The sequence below is a fragment of the Ornithorhynchus anatinus genome, chromosome 9, assembly GCF_004115215.2.
Source record: "Ornithorhynchus anatinus isolate Pmale09 chromosome 9, mOrnAna1.pri.v4, whole genome shotgun sequence".
Taxonomy (NCBI): Eukaryota; Metazoa; Chordata; class Mammalia; order Monotremata; family Ornithorhynchidae; genus Ornithorhynchus; species Ornithorhynchus anatinus.
This window is the reverse complement of record NC_041736.1, coordinates 41,144,038-41,161,285: the sequence shown is the minus strand read 5'-3', so window position 1 is coordinate 41,161,285 and position 17,248 is coordinate 41,144,038. Positions and strand designations below refer to the sequence as shown.

Below are 17,248 nucleotides of genomic sequence, written 5' to 3'. Positions count from 1 at the left end.
CTTGCTCATTCCAGGGTTCTGACAAGACCCAGAATAGCTCTTTAACATCTGTGCTGGTCCTCCTTACTAAAAAAACTCCCCCTTTTTTGTGACCCCTAAACTCAAAATGAAATACTGGTGCCTCTGACACTATGCTCAACTAGTCTGAAAGTCGAAGATGGATGAGAGGTGTGGTTGAAATGGCCAGGGACAACTGCGGAAAAATGTCCTAAACTCTTATTTGTTGAAGACAAATAACACACTTTGTAAGAATAAGCCACTTCTGCTAGATGGCAGATGTGGGAGCAGGAAAGAAGTCTGTGCTTCTGGTGTACTTTCCCAAGTGCTTATTACAGTGCACTGCACTTAAGTGCACAGTATCATTAGTACTCCTGCATGTTTGTCCCAATTCCAGATTTATCTTTTCCCAGTTCCTTTAACCGTGGAATTTGTACCTGCACAAATTGTTCCTATCAAAACTTTAACTGAAAGTTGTTTTTTTTTCTTTCTCTTCCCCTATCTAACTAGAACATTTGATTAGGTAACCTTCCACTTATTTTTTTGTTTGTTTCAGCAAGTTGCACATCGTTTAAGCATCAATTGAAATTTTTTATTTTCCATTTTTAAGTGACTCGGCCCAGATAAAAACAAAGTTACAGATTTCCTCTTTTTTGCTTCAGTTGAAAGTCGTTTTGACTTTGAAACCCTGTGAAATAAAATTTAGGAAAATATTGTAATTATATAGTTAAAGGAGACCAGTCAGTGATTTATTGTGCAGAACCCTGAACCAAGTGCTTGGGAGAGTACAATACAATAGAATGGTAGAAATGATCCCTATCTCAAAGGAGCTTACAGTCAAGAAGGATCACAGACATTTGTCTAATATGTGAGGCTTCCCTAACGAATTGCTGCTTGCAGATCTATGATGGAGTGAGGGAGAAGTCGGAAGTGGTGCTGAGGTTTCAAGGGGTCAAGGAAGACAGCAGGGAAGGGGAAGGAAGATTGGTTGGGTAGCAGAACTTCTGAGAAAAATCCCTGTCCCTCACGGGGCTCACAGCCTCAATAATAATAATAATAATAATGTTGGTATTTGTTAAGCGCTTACAATGTGCAGAGCACTGTTCTAAGTGGTGGGGTAGATACAGGGTAATCAGGTTGTCCCATGTGAGTCTCACAGTTACTCCCCATTTTACAAAAGAGGTAATTGAGGCACAGAGAAGTTAAGTGACTTGCCCACAGTCACACAGCTGACAAGTGGCAGAGCAGGGAATCAAACCCATGACCTCTGACTCCCAAGCCCAGGCTCTTTCCACTGAGCCACACTGCTTCTCATAGGAAGAATGGGAGAAGAGAGACACAAACATGTGAAGTGACTTGCCCAACGTCACACAGCAAACAATTGGCAGAATTGACCTCTTTAGAGATCTCTGGTGAAGTATATGTTCTCAAGTGTGCACGTCGCTTTCAACAAAAAACCGGATTCTAGTCATCACGGCTTAGTATGAAAAGCCCTCGGTGCCCTTTACGTTCTCCGCCAAGTCATCCATTCAAGTGTATTTATTAAGTGCTTACTGTGTGCAAAGCACTGTACTAAGCGCTTGATCCTAGTTTCAAAGCTAAGCCCTAGCTTCTTGGTCCCCAGGAAGAATTCAGACTCACCCAGGTAAGTTTTGGGTCTTTCAGTTGCTATGTTCCAAGTAACTTGTGTCACTTGTGACCTGTGAAAGGAAAGAAAAGACAATTGTTGAAAAGAGCAATTTCAGCCCCAGATGCAGATGACTCATGCACTTAGGCTACCTACACCTATGCTGCCAAAGCCTGCTAATACTCCATGGTGGTTCCACCTTGCTCCTCAAAAAACAGAAGGGGAATATTACACCTCTAGCTAAGGTGCATAGGGCCCAAGTGGAGATCCCCGAGCCCTGATTTCTAGTGGTCCTCTCTGTTTACTACCCTCCCTTGGGATACCTCAAATGAACCTGCAACTTGTCACCCACCCATTCTTGTCCCTATCCTGTTAACTGGCTAGCCATTTCAACTGCAGGGGGGCGGGGAGGAGTCATTTCTGCTCTGAAGCTGCACGATAACTGAAGTGAGGGGCTAGACCAGACCCAGGGTCCAACTTACCAAGGTGATGGTGGATACAGGGACCTTAGGGCAGCCCAAACGCTTGAGTAAAGCTTCCCTCATCTGCAGGGGAAATGAGTTTGCTGTTAGAAAAGCTTTGGCCTCTTCCTTCTGAATGAATTTGGGCCTAATAAGATGACAGACTCTTACCTTCTTGTCCATTAGGCAGCCAAAGAGCAGGATGAAGATGCCCTTGGAGGAAAGACATGAGTGTGACCTGGTCGAAGGAAGACAGTATGATGCCAAAGCCTCTGCCCTGCTAACAACCTGCTTCCCAAGTGCTGAGTAAAGTGCTCTGCACACAGTAAGCACTCAGTAAACTGATTGTTTGACTCTGGACTCTGCCTTCCCTGGCTCTTGAAGAGAATGGGAAGGATTAGGGTCTACTCCTTCACTGCTCAGGTGGCTTTTAGTTCCTCTAAATTAGACTGTCAGATTTTCCTCAACTGGAACTAAATCAGACTCTTTTTCCACCTGACACATAGTCGGTGTTTGATAAACCTTCAGTAATAATGAAACCAATTCTCCCAGTGTTTAAGTGCCTAACTTTCTGGAGGTACATTAGGCACTTTGGAAGATACATTAACATTGAAAGTACTGCACTGCAGGAGTATAAACAACACTGGAAGAATTGGGATCACCTATAAGGCAATGGTATTCATCCTCTCCATCCCCTTCAGAAATTTGTAAATTATCTGATAAATTTTCTGATGAGGCTCAAGGTATAGATTCCCCAGAAAACAAGAATTGCAGAGTCCAGGGACCCGACTGGAGGAGGATAAAAGGAAAGAGGAGGAGGAAGAGGAGGAAGGGAAGCACTGTGGGTTATATAATTGTTATGATAGTGCTAATGAAACAGCAGGGTTATAGAGCCTGTCTTAGCAGAGAGTAAAGCACAGCAAAGCATAATGCTGGGGAAAGAAAGATCAGAGCTAATAAAACCTCAATGGAAACAGCTCTAAAAAGACCTGCAGGGGTCTGGGGTGGAGGAGAAAAGAGAGGTGTTGCAAGGATCCCAGGAAGAAAAAGCAGGTGTAGGTGAGAAGATGCCAGGGAAGCCTAAAAAAAGCTCAAAAATCGGGGAAAAGCAAGGAAGCAAAGGAGATCAGTCAGGTTGAAGTGGAATGAGACAAGGACACCACCCAAAGCCAAGCAATAGGGCCAAGCCCCTATTGTCCGAATCAGTCGAGGACAGCCTTCCAGACAGGAAGAACGAGCACTTTGTTTCACCCACCTGGGAGGCATTGAACACCACGAACAGGTAGTGAGGTACCTCGGAGATCTCTTCCATCAGGTTGGCCAGGCCCAGCCCCCACGTCAGACCGAAGACAGGAGTGAGGATGAGCAGTGCCTTGAAAATGCTCATCAGGGCGTGGCGCTCCTCGGGCCGTGGCCCCTCGGATGGCGTTGGCCTCGTCAGCTTCAGCAAGGCCAATGCCAGCACCACTGCATTCACCCCTACTATAGTCAGCACTGGCACCACAAAGAGGTACTGGGCTCCACCCTCCGCATCCAGCCAGCACGTCCCCTTCTTCAGGTACTGGCCTTGGGGGAAGTACTTGCCCAGCGTGGCGGCTGCCAGTCCCAAGGGGCACAGGTAACCCAAAGTTATCATCAGGGGCAGCACCCGGCGTTTGGACAGCTGGTGGAAGACAAAGAGCAGTTGGTGAGCTAGCACTAGGGCCTGGGCCAGCATCCAGAAGAATGTGGCGAGGTAGAGGAAGTGGCAGAGGAAGGCAACGGTCAGGCAGAGAGGACTCTGGGGACTGGATGGTAGCAGGGATGCTCCCAGAAAGCAGATGTCGGCTGCCAACAGGCAGAACACCACATTGACCAGGGCAGCGTGACGAAAATAAGAGACCTTATTCCGGATCACAACGTGCCACACTGCCCGGTACATTCCGAGGCACAGCAGGAGTGCCAGCACCGAGGCCCCCAAAAGCACCTGACTCAGCAGTGTCAGTGAGGATCTGTCTGGAACATCATGGAGTGACATGAGGATGGAGAAAGAGGTCAGGTGTAAGCAGATGCACTGAGCGGCAGTTCCAACTTGGGCTTCCTTGGCCTGGCATCCTTCAGTTGACCACCCCCCTACATTGTGGAAAAGGCCATGGTCCCAGAAGACACACTGGGCTGTGCCCTCCGCGTTCCCAAAATCCATAACGATCTCCACTTGGTTGACGCTTTGTCCATCGGCCGTGATGGAATTGGAAAGAATCAGACTGTATGGATCATAACGGGAGCCCTCCAACCCTGGCCCAAAGTTCATTGGCAGAATCTGGTCTAGTTTTCTTAGTACCAGACTGGTGATGCTGACATTGCCAAACTCCTTGGAAAGCTGGGTTAGTGCCCGGCGTTGGATCCGTGCCCAGAGTGGCGGCTGAGTGGAGAAGGAGATGCTGTAGTCATTTGGCTCAGGCTCCAAGAGCTGGGACTGTACTTCTACATTGGGTAGTCGGAGGTGGAAGGAGTCAGTCTTGGGGGGCAGTCTTTGTGCCACGCTTTCCACAGCCTGGAGAAACGATGACCCCGCAGCAGGGACCTGGGCCTGGGCTGGGGCCCACAGAGTGGTGGAGTCCAAGTCCAGCAGCTTACTTGTGGCCACCAGGAAATTCTGCAGCCACCCGGCATGGGATTCAAAAGGAAGAAAACATTACTGGGACACCAGCATCCACGGTACCAGTCGAGCACCACGGGTCCTGGGTTAATGTGTGCCTGAGAATCCATGAATTGTGATATTTTGACTCTGTGCATGTGTACAGACATACCGTTCCTCTCCATGAAAAAACCCAGAGACAATTATCCTCTAGGCAGGACCACTTAGGCAGCATGGGTAGGCATGAGCATAACCGGGAACCTCCAAGCATTCCTGGTACACTCCCTTCCGGTTGAACCTACCTGAAGACAATATGTGCAGTCACTTGCGTCTAAGAACATTTACAACTATCTGTGGGTATTTAGGTAGATGCCTGGTAGATGCATGTTCATGTTTCTGAAGAATAAACTGCAAGTTCATATATGATGCATGCAACTGCGCGTAATTATGCTCTTGGGCCTCCATACAGAAATCTGCTTTCTGCCATTTCCAATCCCTCCGGCAGTATGCCCCCACCAGGCCCGCCTGAAGATTGGTGAAAAGAGGAAGTTGTCCGGGACCCACTTCCATCAGAGCCCTAGTAAGACTGTTCTGAAATCCCAACCAGCCTCTCCCTCCCTCCCACTTTTAGTTTCTACTGGGGAGGCTGCTCTGGACTGAATAGCAGGGTTACATTCTTGAAGATCGGAGGACAGAGACTCCCCAGGGTAGTGCCTTGGGGCAACTTTGGTCAAGGGGACTCCCCAGGTTTCTGCAGCCCTGATTGTGCTAAAGCCTAAATTTGGCTCCCCACCACTCTCCTAGAAAAACTGGGAGAGCAAACAAGATGACTTTTGACAGGGCTAGTACCTGAAAGGCAGTGTGCCAGCTGAGAGGATAACAAGGCTCAGTGCCAGACCAGCAAGGCCTCCAGCCTACCACTTCCAGCACTCTTGTAACCCCAGGTTGTCCTCACCTTCAAGGTGCACTTGGTGAGTGGTATCCTGGTATTTATCACCTCATGGGCTAGCATCTCCACTATGTCCAACAACACGAGCAGGTCAGACGGGGAGCTAACGGCTTCCACCTCCTCCGGCAACTTTCTCATCAGTCTAGGTACCTCCTTATTCGGAAGTCCCTGGCCTGCTAACAGCAGCTGCCACAAGCAGAGAAAGGACAGGACAGTGAGAGAGTCAGGGCGACATAGTAAAGGCAACAGGGGATCACTATGCTCTGCTGATTGAGTTTTCTCCTCCCCCAGCTACATGTAAAAATATCATGCAATGGGACACTCCCAGAGCAGGGGTGAGGCTGAGCCCCAGTTTGAATTCTACCTCTGCCTGAGGCCCTCAGCTCATCGCAACCCTTTTTAACTCTTGTTTTTTTCCCCCACAGAATTGCTCCAGGACAGCAAATGAGGTTGAGTAGTCGGTGAGCTGGCCCTTGAAGAGGGCCAAGAGACAGGGGGACCAGACTGGGGACAGTAGAGGTCAAGGAGAGACATTGAAAAGGGTGGGGGTCAGAAACCTTACCTGAGTCTTACGATGCATAACCAGTAGTCCTGTGTCAATGCAGTTACTCTTCAAGGGTCCCCAGACAGCTTGGGCCCCACAATTCCTCTCCACCATCCCTGTCCGATTCATAGGGCACGGGATCTGGGCCTGGTGCCCAGCCTTGGTGACATCCCAGTTACCTCCCAGTGAATCCTGGGGGCAGGTGATATCGCCATCTGGAGAGAGGAGGAACAAAACCTCACCAATCCCTCCAGCTGCATTTCACTAGCCTTGACAGTGAACACTTCTGTCTAACTTGCTCTCAACTCTCCCACCTCCGTCCCCTCACTTATGCTGTTCTGCCAGCTTGGGACTCCCTCTCCGCTAATCTGGCAGATCACAACTCTTCACCCCCCTACCCGACCCTCAAACACCTCCTAAAATGCCACCTCCTTCAGCAAGTTTTCCCTGATTAACTTCCAATACCCCAAGACACGTCAAACTACCAGCCACCTCTAACACCTATGTATTCAGACCCTCCCTCAGAATTTATGAATATATGCGGAGGCCCTTACGGTACCACTGGGCCTGTCATCCCTCTAGGGTAGGCAGGGAACTTCCTGTAATCCCTTCCAACCTTAAAGCTGTGATTTGTCCCTGAATCACCCTACTTGGCCCCCAGCCTCCAGGGCCCCAACAAGCGTCCAGGTTGGCAGGATGGCACCGGACATGGCTCCCCTACCTTGGATGACAGTAATGGAGATTGGCACCCGCACAGGAGCCAGCCCATCACTTTGCAGCTCACACACGTATTCGGTGTCACCCTGAGGACAGTTTGGCACGACCAAAGAGAGGCATCGTGACCCTGAGACCCCAGACAAAAGCCCTGAGAGAGGGGTGAAAGAGAAAGAGCCCCCTTAATGAAGGAGTGAGGAGGAACCATTTACCCTGGGGCCAGAACAGTTGGCCTCTCCAACAGTTAGGCAGTCTGACCAAAGGACCTGGTGGTAAGGTAGGGTCGGGAGGGAGGGAGAATGGCAAGATGCAGGGGCATCAGCAGGAAGGGAATCTGCCTATTAACTCTGTAGTGTACCCTCCCACCCAGTACAGTGCCCTGCACACAATAAGTCTCAATAAATACCACTGATTGTTTGATCATTTCACAGCTGGGGAGTGAAAACAGTGAGGAGACAAATTTCCCCTTCCTCCCAACCCCCTCGCCCTTCTGGTTAGGTAACACTCCTCCCAGCATACTTGTTCTTCCCTTCGTACCTGTGGTTCGGGGTTCGGAGCTCCAGGAAGCTTTGTAGGTCAGTTTGGTGTTGGGGATACAGCATTTCAGCTCAAAACCAGAGAAGGAGTTGCAGGAGACGGACAGCTGGGCTGGGAGTCGCACCACATCCCGGGGCTGCAAGGGCACGGTCACCGTCTGGCGCAGCTCCCACTGGAAACTCCGAGCCATGAAACGGCACACGTACTCCCCTGTGAACACAGACCTCAATCCCTGGCACTGACCATTCTTCTCCTCCAAACCTGACCTGGCCTCCCTGTGTGGCCTGGGAACATTCCCTCTACTTCATCCCCTGCCTTAGTGCTGGCCCAAGTCCAGAGAATGGATAATGGATAGTCCATGGGCCTGGGAATCAGAAGGACCTGGGTTCTAATCCTGGCTCTGTCACTTGTGTTCCATGTGACCTTGGGTGAGTCACTTAACTTCTCTGCTTCAGTTCCCTCATGTGTAGAATGGGGATAAGTATTAACTAATACCTAATAATTAATTGATAATGGGGGTTAATATAGACAAGTGAATGAATGAATGAATGAATGAATGAATGAATAACCATGAGCCCTGTGTGGGACAGGGACTGCCTCCAACCCAGATAACTTGTACCTACTCCAGCGCTTAGAACAGTGCCTGGCACACAGTAAGTGCTTAACAAATATCACAATTATTATAACAGAAAGGAAGCATGGGATCACCAGGTTAGAAGGACCCTTCAACAGATAGATATCTCATCAATCCCTGACCACCAGGAGACCATCATTTTCCTAAAGATCTTCAGAAACGGAGACTGCATAATGTCCCTTAGGGGTCTGGTCTAGTCGCACCATCCTGCCAGGCACCTTGGCCTAAATAGATGGGGCACAGGCCTGTGATCCAGAAGGACCTTGATTCTAATCCCAGCTCTGCCATTTGTCTGCTGTGAGGCCTTGGGCAAGTCACTAAACTTCTCTGTGCCACAAGTACCTCATTTATAAAATGGGGATTAAGACTGTGAGTCCCATGTGGGACAAGGACTGTATTCAACCTGATTAACTTGTATCTACTCCATCGTTTAGTACAGTGCCTGGCACATAGTAAGTGCTTAACAAATACTATAAAATTCCTTAATATAAATTATTGCAGCAGTTTAAACTCATTCTTTCTGGTCCGCCTCAGAAATACCTAATCCCCACTTTCTTAAGAAGTGTTACTTTATTTTCCCACCATCTCCATCTTCTTAGTCTTCAGTTCTCTGAGTTAATTAACGAGAGAAAAGGGAGAATGGGAAGAGACAGGAGGAGACGAAGAAGGACGAGGAGAAGGAGTAGAAAGGCGGGAGGAGAAAAGAAGGGGAGAAGAAGGGAAGGAGGAGGAAAAGCAGTAGAAGAAGGGAAATGAAGAAAGGGAAGGGAAAGAGGAGGAGGTTGCTGCTACCTGCCCAGTCTTGGGACACATTGACAACCGTGAGGACAACCTGGTCCCGATTGGTGGTGAAGGATGCCTGATTTCCAGGATGCAGTATTAAGGGGGCTGGAGTCCCAGGTTGCTTCAGGTACCAATTTAATGAGGTGGCTGTGTGGTTCATGAAGAGGGAGAGGGTCAAGGTGCTGCCTGGGGCCAGTGAAGCTGAGGCAAGGCTCAGGCTCCCAGGAACTGAAAGAAAGCATGGAAAAATACAACATCAGGGAGGTGAAGATGAGAACAGTGACACTATTCCCCTTCTGGGTCTTCATCTTTCATCCAGACTCCTGGGTTGTAATAGTCTCTCTTTCCTCTGGCCAATATTTCTCCAAGTGTCTTCTCAATAGTCATGGTGTTCAGCTGGGTAGCTTGTACTGGACCCTTGAAGTACTAAACCCACCCCACTTGTTGAGGGGGCGGAAAATACCTTTCCTGCCCCTGAAATCCAGGGAGCCCATGGGGTTCAGAGTAATGGTTGCTAGTGGGGGAATTCCTTAATACCAGGATTCCTTAAGGAGGTTTGGGGCTTTGGGGGTCAGACCGAGAGCCACTCTGTGGGGGACACTGGGGTTGGTAATGGGGCCAGCATCCCCCTCACAGTTCCTTCCCTATTAACGGAGCTATTTATTTCTAGGTTCCTGTGCCTCCCGCTACCTGCAGGGCCTGAAGCATGTCAAACTTAACCATCTCCAAGATGGTGCCATTCTCTCTTTCCTCTCTGCCCCTTGACCCTTCTCACCTGGTGGCAGTAGTTGGCAGTATTCAGAGTGTAGGTGACTGAAGATAAGGCAGGTGCAGTTTTTGAAGATGTAGGAATTGTGGCAGGCACTGTGACTGTCGCAGGTACTGACATTCCACTGGTACCCGGAGAGACAGCTACAGTGAAAACCTCTGTCCTGGTTTGGGGTACACACTAGCGGACAGAGAGTTAGATGGGCATAGTACCTAAACAAGCTAGAGTCCAGACAGTGCTCAAGAGGCATGATTATTATTGTGGGTTACGTTAAGCACTTACTAAGCCTAGCACCGTGCTAAGCATTGGGGTAGATACCAGATAATTGAGTCCCACATGGGGCTCCCAATCTGAGTTGGAGGGAGAAGAAGTACTGAATCCCTATTTTACATATGAGGGAATTGAGACACAGAGGAAGTGAAATGACTTGACCAAGGTCACACACCTGGTAGGTGTCAGAGGTGGGATTATAACTCAGGTCCTCTGACTCCCAGGCCCATGCTCTTTTCACTAGGCCACACAGCTTCCCTAATACTTCTGTAAAATAATAGCCAGTCTTTAAAGGCTAGTACCCAGGGCCAAGATGGAGATATTCTCTACGCCCACCCAAAGGGATTGCTCACTCTGCCACCAGGCCAGGAACAATTCCTGTGATGAGGTGCTGCTCAAAGATAGCAAAGGGTGAAGTTAAGGTCCACAGTTGCCTATGCTCTGAGTCCTTTGCCGAACCAAAATGGCAAAGCCTAGTCCATAGCAGGAAAGGGAGGGCCAGGATAGAATGTGCTGTAAAGAGGAACAGAGTCTGGGCTGGGAGTGAAGGAAGTGATTGAGTCAGATCAGACCATCTCTATTTTTGGATAAATAAGGACACTCACCTGCTCCAGGAACAACTCTGGTCTTCTGCTTCTGCTGGGCCAGCCATGGGATGGGTGGGGAGCAGGTCTGTCTCCCCAAATCAATCACTGGTATTTATTGAGCACTTGCTGTGTGCAGAGCACTGTACTGAGTGCTTGGGAGAGTACAATATCATTTCTGCCACATCACCTATTATTCCCTTCCTTACACAAGTGCTTTAGTTGCCCTTAAAATCGGCTCTCGATATGAAGCTTGGTGGTGGTGGGAGACGCGGGGGAGGTGGCGGGAGGGGGGAGGAAAAGAGGGAATAGGATCTTGCTACCATCTTACCTGTAGTGAGGTTGAGGCTAGTGAGACTTCTAGGGGAGGACAAGGAGGAGGAGGCCAAGAATGGGGTAACTGTGAAAGTCGCAAACAATCTCTGGATCCAGTCTCCATCTGGGGCCCTTGGCATGCTCAACCGCACATAGGTGGAAACTGGGGCTGGTTTGGGGAAAACAGACAGAGAGAGCCCTGGATGCAGAGATACAGGGGTCCCTACCTGGCCCATCCTCTAGGTTCTAAGGGGCAACTGGTGCAGCCTCCCCAGCAGCCCTTTGGCCCACCAAATAGCCCACCCACTAGCTCTTACCATATCCCACTCCTCTCCTCCCAAGACATTTCCAAACCCACTTCCCTTCCCCATTTGGGCTCACCAGCTACTTGCCTCTCTTGGCCAAAGCACCACCCAGACTCACCTCCAGGTCCTGGACTCCAGGGTTCCTGGGACTGAATATAGGAAAAAAGGTCCATAAGGATAGTAGAACCTGCCCAGAAGATTCCCCAACCAGGAATAACCAAGGTGCAGCTCCCTTTTTTTATCTACTTTGGTTTCATTCAGGGGTGTCCCTCACTGGTCTTCCTTCTTAAAACACCTTACAAATATAGAGTTGAGAGGGGAAAGGGAGGCACTAAGCAGTGGTCAACACAGGGGCATAATCAGCCTCTTGGCATGGATTATGCCTCCAGGGACACACACTGCTCTAAATTTGGTTCCCAGATAGACCATGCAAAACAGATGAAAGTCAACACATTTTGTTTAATCTTTTCACTGGATTTACATATCTCTGGCCCCAGGCTCACTTGGGATTGTATTTTGGAGATCTCAGAAGACTGAGATTGGTTGAGTCTAGACAGCTAAGGACCCCATAGTTAGCTACTTTTGAACACACAGAGTGGGCTAGACTACTTCAGAAAATTTCATTGCCCACCCCCATCCAAGTCTTCTGACCTTCCTTTCCCTGATAGACTGTAGAGGGGAGGGTCCCATTTTAAAGGAAGTCTTTTTTCCAAATGCAGGGATAGGATTTCATGCTTTAAAATAAAAATACCAGTGATATTTTTCAAGCAGCTATTGTGTACTAAGCACTTGGGAGAGTACAATAAAAAAGAGTTGGTAGACAATAATAGTAGTAATGGAATTTGCTAATATGCTCATCACTGTACTAAGCACTGGGGTAGATACAGTACAGTCAGATCAGGCGTAATCCCTGTCCACTTGGGGCTCACAGTCTAAGGAGAACAGGTATTTAATTCCTACTTTACAGATGAAGAAACTGAAGAACAGAATTTAATTGACTGCTCAAAATCACACAGCAGATGAGGTGTAGACCCTGTTTCCTTTAGAAGGGAAAGTCCTTGAAAGGGCAATTCTAGCGTATTTTTTCACCTTTCCTTCTAGATCATGCTACCTCTAGGTTCTGCTCTTTTCCCCTGGCCCTCTCCTTCCCCTGCACAAGCTTCTCTCCTTCTCCCCCGGCCCTTTCACTCTCCCTCTCCCCCTCCAACCCTCTCTCCTCATCAAGCTGTTTACTTACTTTCTTTTCTTTTCATCCCTCAGATTTTGCTTTCTCCTCCCAGATACCCTGCCCTCCTACAATCCATTTCGCCACCCTGCAGATGCCACCTGTTCTTTCTTTCCCAACAGAGCACTACTGTCTCTTCCATCAAAACCCATTCTCCTTCTCCAAGGCTCCTTTCCCCCTCCCTCTCTAACTGCCTCCCCTCAAACACCATTACCTGCCTTGAAATAGCATTTCCTCCCTCCCAGACCCCGCCACCCTCTCCAGGCCCTCCTTTAACTCCCAGCACAGAAGGCCTCCCCCATTACTAGAGGAAAGCTTGGCCAACACTCACGGGTAGTGCCATTCCAGGCAGGGGGCCCAGCAGGAGGGGGTGCACACCCAAAAGCAGCAGCCAGGGCAGCAGGGGGGAAGCCAGGCAGCTCATGGCAGATAGGGAGGACTCTAGTAGTTCGATAGGATTATGCAAAACTCCTGGAAGGACAGTGGCAGGTAGCGGAAGTGTGGGAGCACCCAGGAACGAGGGGAGTGATGGAGGGGGACAGGAGAGGGTTTGGGGGAGCCAGGCCCAGCTCCCTCCAACCCAGTCTAGTTCAATTCCAGTCCTAGTGTTTGAGGGAAAAAAACCCAAAAAACACTTTAACTCCTGACCAGGTATGGGAAAAGATGATGTGTCTGATTGAGGAGTGTGGAGGATATTCAGAAGTGCGATAGTAATTATTGTCTTTGTTAAGAGCTTACTATGTATCAAGCACTGTACAAGGCACTGGGGTAGATGCAAGTTAATCAGGTGAGATACAGATTAAGAAGTAGTGTGGTCTAGTGGATAGCGCACAGGACTGGGAGTTAGAAGGACCTGGGTTCTAATCCTGGCTCTGCCACTTGTCTGCTGTATGACTTTGGGCAAGTCACTTAACTTCTCCGTGCCTCAATTATCTCATCTGTAATACAGGGATTAAATCCTACTCCTCCTACTTAAATTATGAGTCCCAAAATCTAAGCATAGAGAACTTAATTGATTTGCCCAGGGTCATCCAGCAGGCAAGGGGAGGAGCTGGGATTAGAACCCAAGTCCTTCTGACTTCCAGGCCCGTGCCCTAGCACCTGTCTGGATTCTTTGGAGGCAGTGAGAAAAATGAAGGGGGAAAGCTGGGCTAATCAGGAAAGCCTTCTGGCCTGGAGTTGGGGTTCTGTAGATTTTTGAAGGACAGAGAAACAGATTAAGGAAAATGAGGGAGAGTGTACACAAGATGAGGGAGAGTGTATTTCCACATTCTACAGGCGAGGAAGGGAGAGAGTCTATTAGAAAGGGCTGGCAAATGTGTATGAAAGGGCAAGCAGAGAGCACAGGTTGGGCTTCAGTGGCAGTAGATACATATACCCACCATCTCCACTTCCTCTCCTCTGACTCCTTTCCTCACCTTCTACAATCCATTTTTTGCCCCTTTCATTTCACTGAGACTATTCCACTCTCCAAGATTGCCAATAACCTTGTTGCCAAATCATTTGGATACTATTCTGCCCTATTCCCCCCCTCTCTTTCTTCAGCCTTTGACACTGTGGACCACTCCCTTCTTCTGGAAACTCTACCTAACCTTGGTTTTTCTGAGACAGTTCCCTTTCTGGTTCTTTTACTTCTCTGGCTGATCCTCCTCAGTGTTTTTCACCAGTTCTTTCTCTTCCTCCTATCCACTATCTGTGTGTGGGTATCCCTTAAGGCTCTGTTTTGGGTCCCCTTTTCTTCGATTTACATTTAAATCCCTGGGGAGAGCATCCACTCCCATTACTTCAACTACCACCTCTATATGGATGACTCTCAAATCTACCCTGTAATCCTTGACCTCTCTCCAGTTTTTTATTTCCTCTTGCTTGCAGGATGTCTGTACATGGATGTCCTGCTGGCATTTTAAACTCAGTATTTTAAAGACTGAATTTTTCATCTCCCCCTCCAAAATCCTTTCCTCCACCTCACTTTTACATTACAGTTGGCCACATCATCCCTCTCTCCACCTCTTAAGCTCTCAACCTTGGCCTTATCCTTGACTCCTCCCTCTCTTTCAATTCCTGTGTTCAATCTGTTGCCAAATCCTGTTGGCTTTTCCTCTGCAATATTTCTAGAATCTATCCCGTCCTCTCTAGCCAAACAGCTGGTTTAGGGAGTTGTCATACTCCAGCGTGACTATTTGCAATAGCCTCCTCACTGATCTTCTTTACTCTAGTCTCTCTCCTTTCCAGTTCTGTTGCCTGGCTCATTTTTCTTAAATGTCATACTGCAGCCACTTCCTCACTCCTCAAAAAAATCTCCAATGATTAACCACTTCCTCTTCACATCAAGCAGAAACGTCTGATCGTTGGCTTTGAAGGACTCAATCAGTTCTCTCCCTTCTATTTATCTACTCTTTTCTCCCACCAAACCCCAGCTGCAACATTGGTTCCTCTTAAAATAACCTACTCCCTATGCCTCAATCTCATCTTTACAGCCACTGACCTCGTCTCACCTCTTCCCCACTGCCTAGAACTCCCTCCTCCTTCATATCTGACACACTAGCTCTCCCCACTTTCAAAGCCCTTCCGAGGTCATATGTCCTCCAGGAAACCTTCCCTAAATATTCTCTAATCTCCCCACTGTATACCCTCAACCCACTTCAGCCCCACCAGCCACCTAAAGACTTACATTTACCACAACCCCTAAGCTCTCACGTCCATCCCTCAAAACAAGTATTGAGTTGGGGACAAGCTCCACACTCACTGGACCTGCCTTGGCCAGGTCCCTGTTCAACCGAACAATCAATCGCATTTATTAAGTGCTTGCCGTGTGCAAAACACTCTACTGAGAGCTTGGAAGAGTACAATATAACAGAGTTGGTAGATACATTGCCCGCCCACAAGGAACTGAGTCTAGAGTCCAGTTCTCATAATTTTGGCCTGTTCAGAGCACTTCCACTGTGCCTCAACTGGGAAGTGTGCATTCATTTCAACCTTTGCCCTTTCTGGACATATTCCAAATGATTAATTCAATGTTGGAGATTTCTTCCTCAACTGCCCTTCAGGTCAGTCACTGGGAGGGGAGGAACGACTTGCTCCTTAATTACATTCCAGCAGTTTCTTTTTTTTCTTTCCTGGCCCTGGAGAGGGTAGATGTCAAGAGGCTACAGTTTTCCCTCATAAGAAGTTCCTAGTTTTTCTCTTATGCAGCTGTCAAAATAGGTCCAAATGAAATAATCACTTAGCTGTACACCAATGTCCAGAAGGACGATGAGGGAAATGTAAGATGGTTCCATGCAGTTCCTACTACAGCCCAGCCCACACACTGCTTCTCTAGCACCAGCTTGCTCACCGTGCCCCAATTTCATCCATCTTGCTGTTGACCTCTTTCCCATGTCCTCGCTCTGGCCTGGAACTCACTCCCCTTCCATATATGTCAGACCACCACTTACCCCACTTTCAAAACCTTTTTAAAGTCACATCTCCAAGAGGCCTTTTCCATCTAAGCCTTCTTTTCCCTGGCTCCCTTTCCCTCCTACATCATCCATTCATTGGATTTGTGAACTTTGGGCACTTGGTATTTGCCCCACCCTCAGCCCCGCAGCACTTATGTACTTATCTAAAAATTATTTATATTATAGATCATTCAATCATATTTACTGAGCACTTACTGTGCACAGTGCACTGTACTAAGCGCTTGGAACGGACAATTCGGCAAGAGAGATAATCCCTGCCCAACAACGGGCTCACAGTCTAAAAGGGGGAGAATAGTCTTCAGACTGTAAGCTCCTAGTGGGCAGGGTACTGGAACATATCTATCAAAGTCTGCTTTATTCTCTCAAGCACTTAGTATAGTGCTCGGCATACATACTGTAAGTGCTCAATAAATACCTTTGATTGATAAAGCCTGGGCACTTGGCAAACTCACATTGCAACAGTTGGTTAATGATCAGTTGCACAATATAAACGTGGCACTGCTCGGCACCATCTTGAACAGCTTTCCCTGCATTCATCATAGTACATACATTTAAGGGATATTTTAGACCCTAGATTAAAATTAACTGTTCAAAGTGGGATTAAAAAAAAATAATGGTCTCTTGTTATACTTTATTTTAGAAGTTTTCTTGAATTTTTTTGTTTCAAGGTCTTTATTTGTATATTTCATAACCATGAATATTGAGTACAGATTGGTTTGTATGCAAATGCGGGCAGGGAGCATGTCTACCAACTTTTGTATCTGTTCTCTCCTGAGCACTTAATACAGTGCTCTGCACACAGTAAGCATTCAGTAAATTTCACCAATTGATGTAAAACAAGAAAGATTTAAGATGAAAATAAACAGGCTTTTTGCTATTTTTAGATCAACCCACATTAAAAAAATGCAACTAAAAACATGTAAACTGACCTTTGGCTAGTTTCAGCGTGGACAAAATACATAGGAGCCATAAAAGTTTTAAAATGTTTATAAATTAGAACCCATGAAGACAGGTGAGAGGAATTGGATTAATTATCTCAGAGAAAAGAGTGAGAGGACCTAAATAACCACATTCAACTATATTAACTAGAGAAAGATGGTACCTATCTCTGATGCTGAAAGGGAGCAAATCGTATCTTCGTTGTCCGTGTTCACTGGGCCGGTCCTGATCGAAGGCAAATGATGCAAACTGGATGACTAGATTTCAACCTTCAACCGCACATGCGGCTACTGCTGGGGTCCTTTCATCACCCTCCTGAATCTCAGCCAGGGTGGAGTGTCTTTTTTTAAGGTTTTCATTAAGCACTTACTATATGCCAGTCACTCTACTGAACTTTTTTTTTAATGGTATTTGTTAGGGCCTTATTATGTGCTAGGCACTGTACTAAGCACTGGTGTAGACACAAAATAATCAGGTTGGACACAGTCCACGTCTCCCAAGGTGCTCACAGTCTTAATTC

At 47.7% G+C, this 17,248-nt stretch overlaps 1 protein-coding gene across 1 annotated transcript; it reads right to left on the bottom strand.

Annotated features, from left to right (window-relative positions):
* Positions 1 to 574: 574 nt before the first annotated feature.
* ADGRF3 (adhesion G protein-coupled receptor F3) lies at positions 575 to 17,118 on the bottom strand. Its single transcript, XM_001509334.6, has 14 exons — positions 16,892 to 17,118; positions 11,225 to 11,255; positions 10,818 to 10,970; positions 9,639 to 9,812; positions 8,873 to 9,091; positions 7,447 to 7,656; positions 6,917 to 7,060; positions 6,214 to 6,410; positions 5,658 to 5,837; positions 3,341 to 4,720; positions 2,257 to 2,298; positions 2,107 to 2,169; positions 1,639 to 1,697; positions 575 to 685 (listed from the first exon to the last, which is right to left on the bottom strand). The coding sequence occupies exons 3-13, from the start codon at positions 10,939 to 10,941 to the stop codon at positions 1,659 to 1,661; spliced, it is 2,772 nt and encodes a 923-aa protein (XP_001509384.3). The 5' UTR covers positions 10,942 to 10,970; positions 11,225 to 11,255; positions 16,892 to 17,118; the 3' UTR covers positions 575 to 685; positions 1,639 to 1,658.
* Positions 17,119 to 17,248: the final 130 nt, after the last annotated feature.

What these genes read in the sequence shown, in the direction of transcription:
- ADGRF3 (XM_001509334.6), bottom strand. Translation starts at nt 10,941, where the DNA reads ATGCCAAGGGCCCCAGATGGAGACTGGATCCAGAGATTGTTTGCGACT. An exon ending in TTATGCATCGTAAGACTCAG is followed by an intron (nt 5,838 to 6,213) that starts GTAAGGTTTCTG and finishes TGCTTGTGGCAG; the next exon opens with CTGCTGTTAGCAGGCCAGGG. An exon ending in TCACCAAGTGCACCTTGAAG is followed by an intron (nt 4,721 to 5,657) that starts GTGAGGACAACC and finishes GGGTGGCTGCAG; the next exon opens with AATTTCCTGGTGGCCACAAG.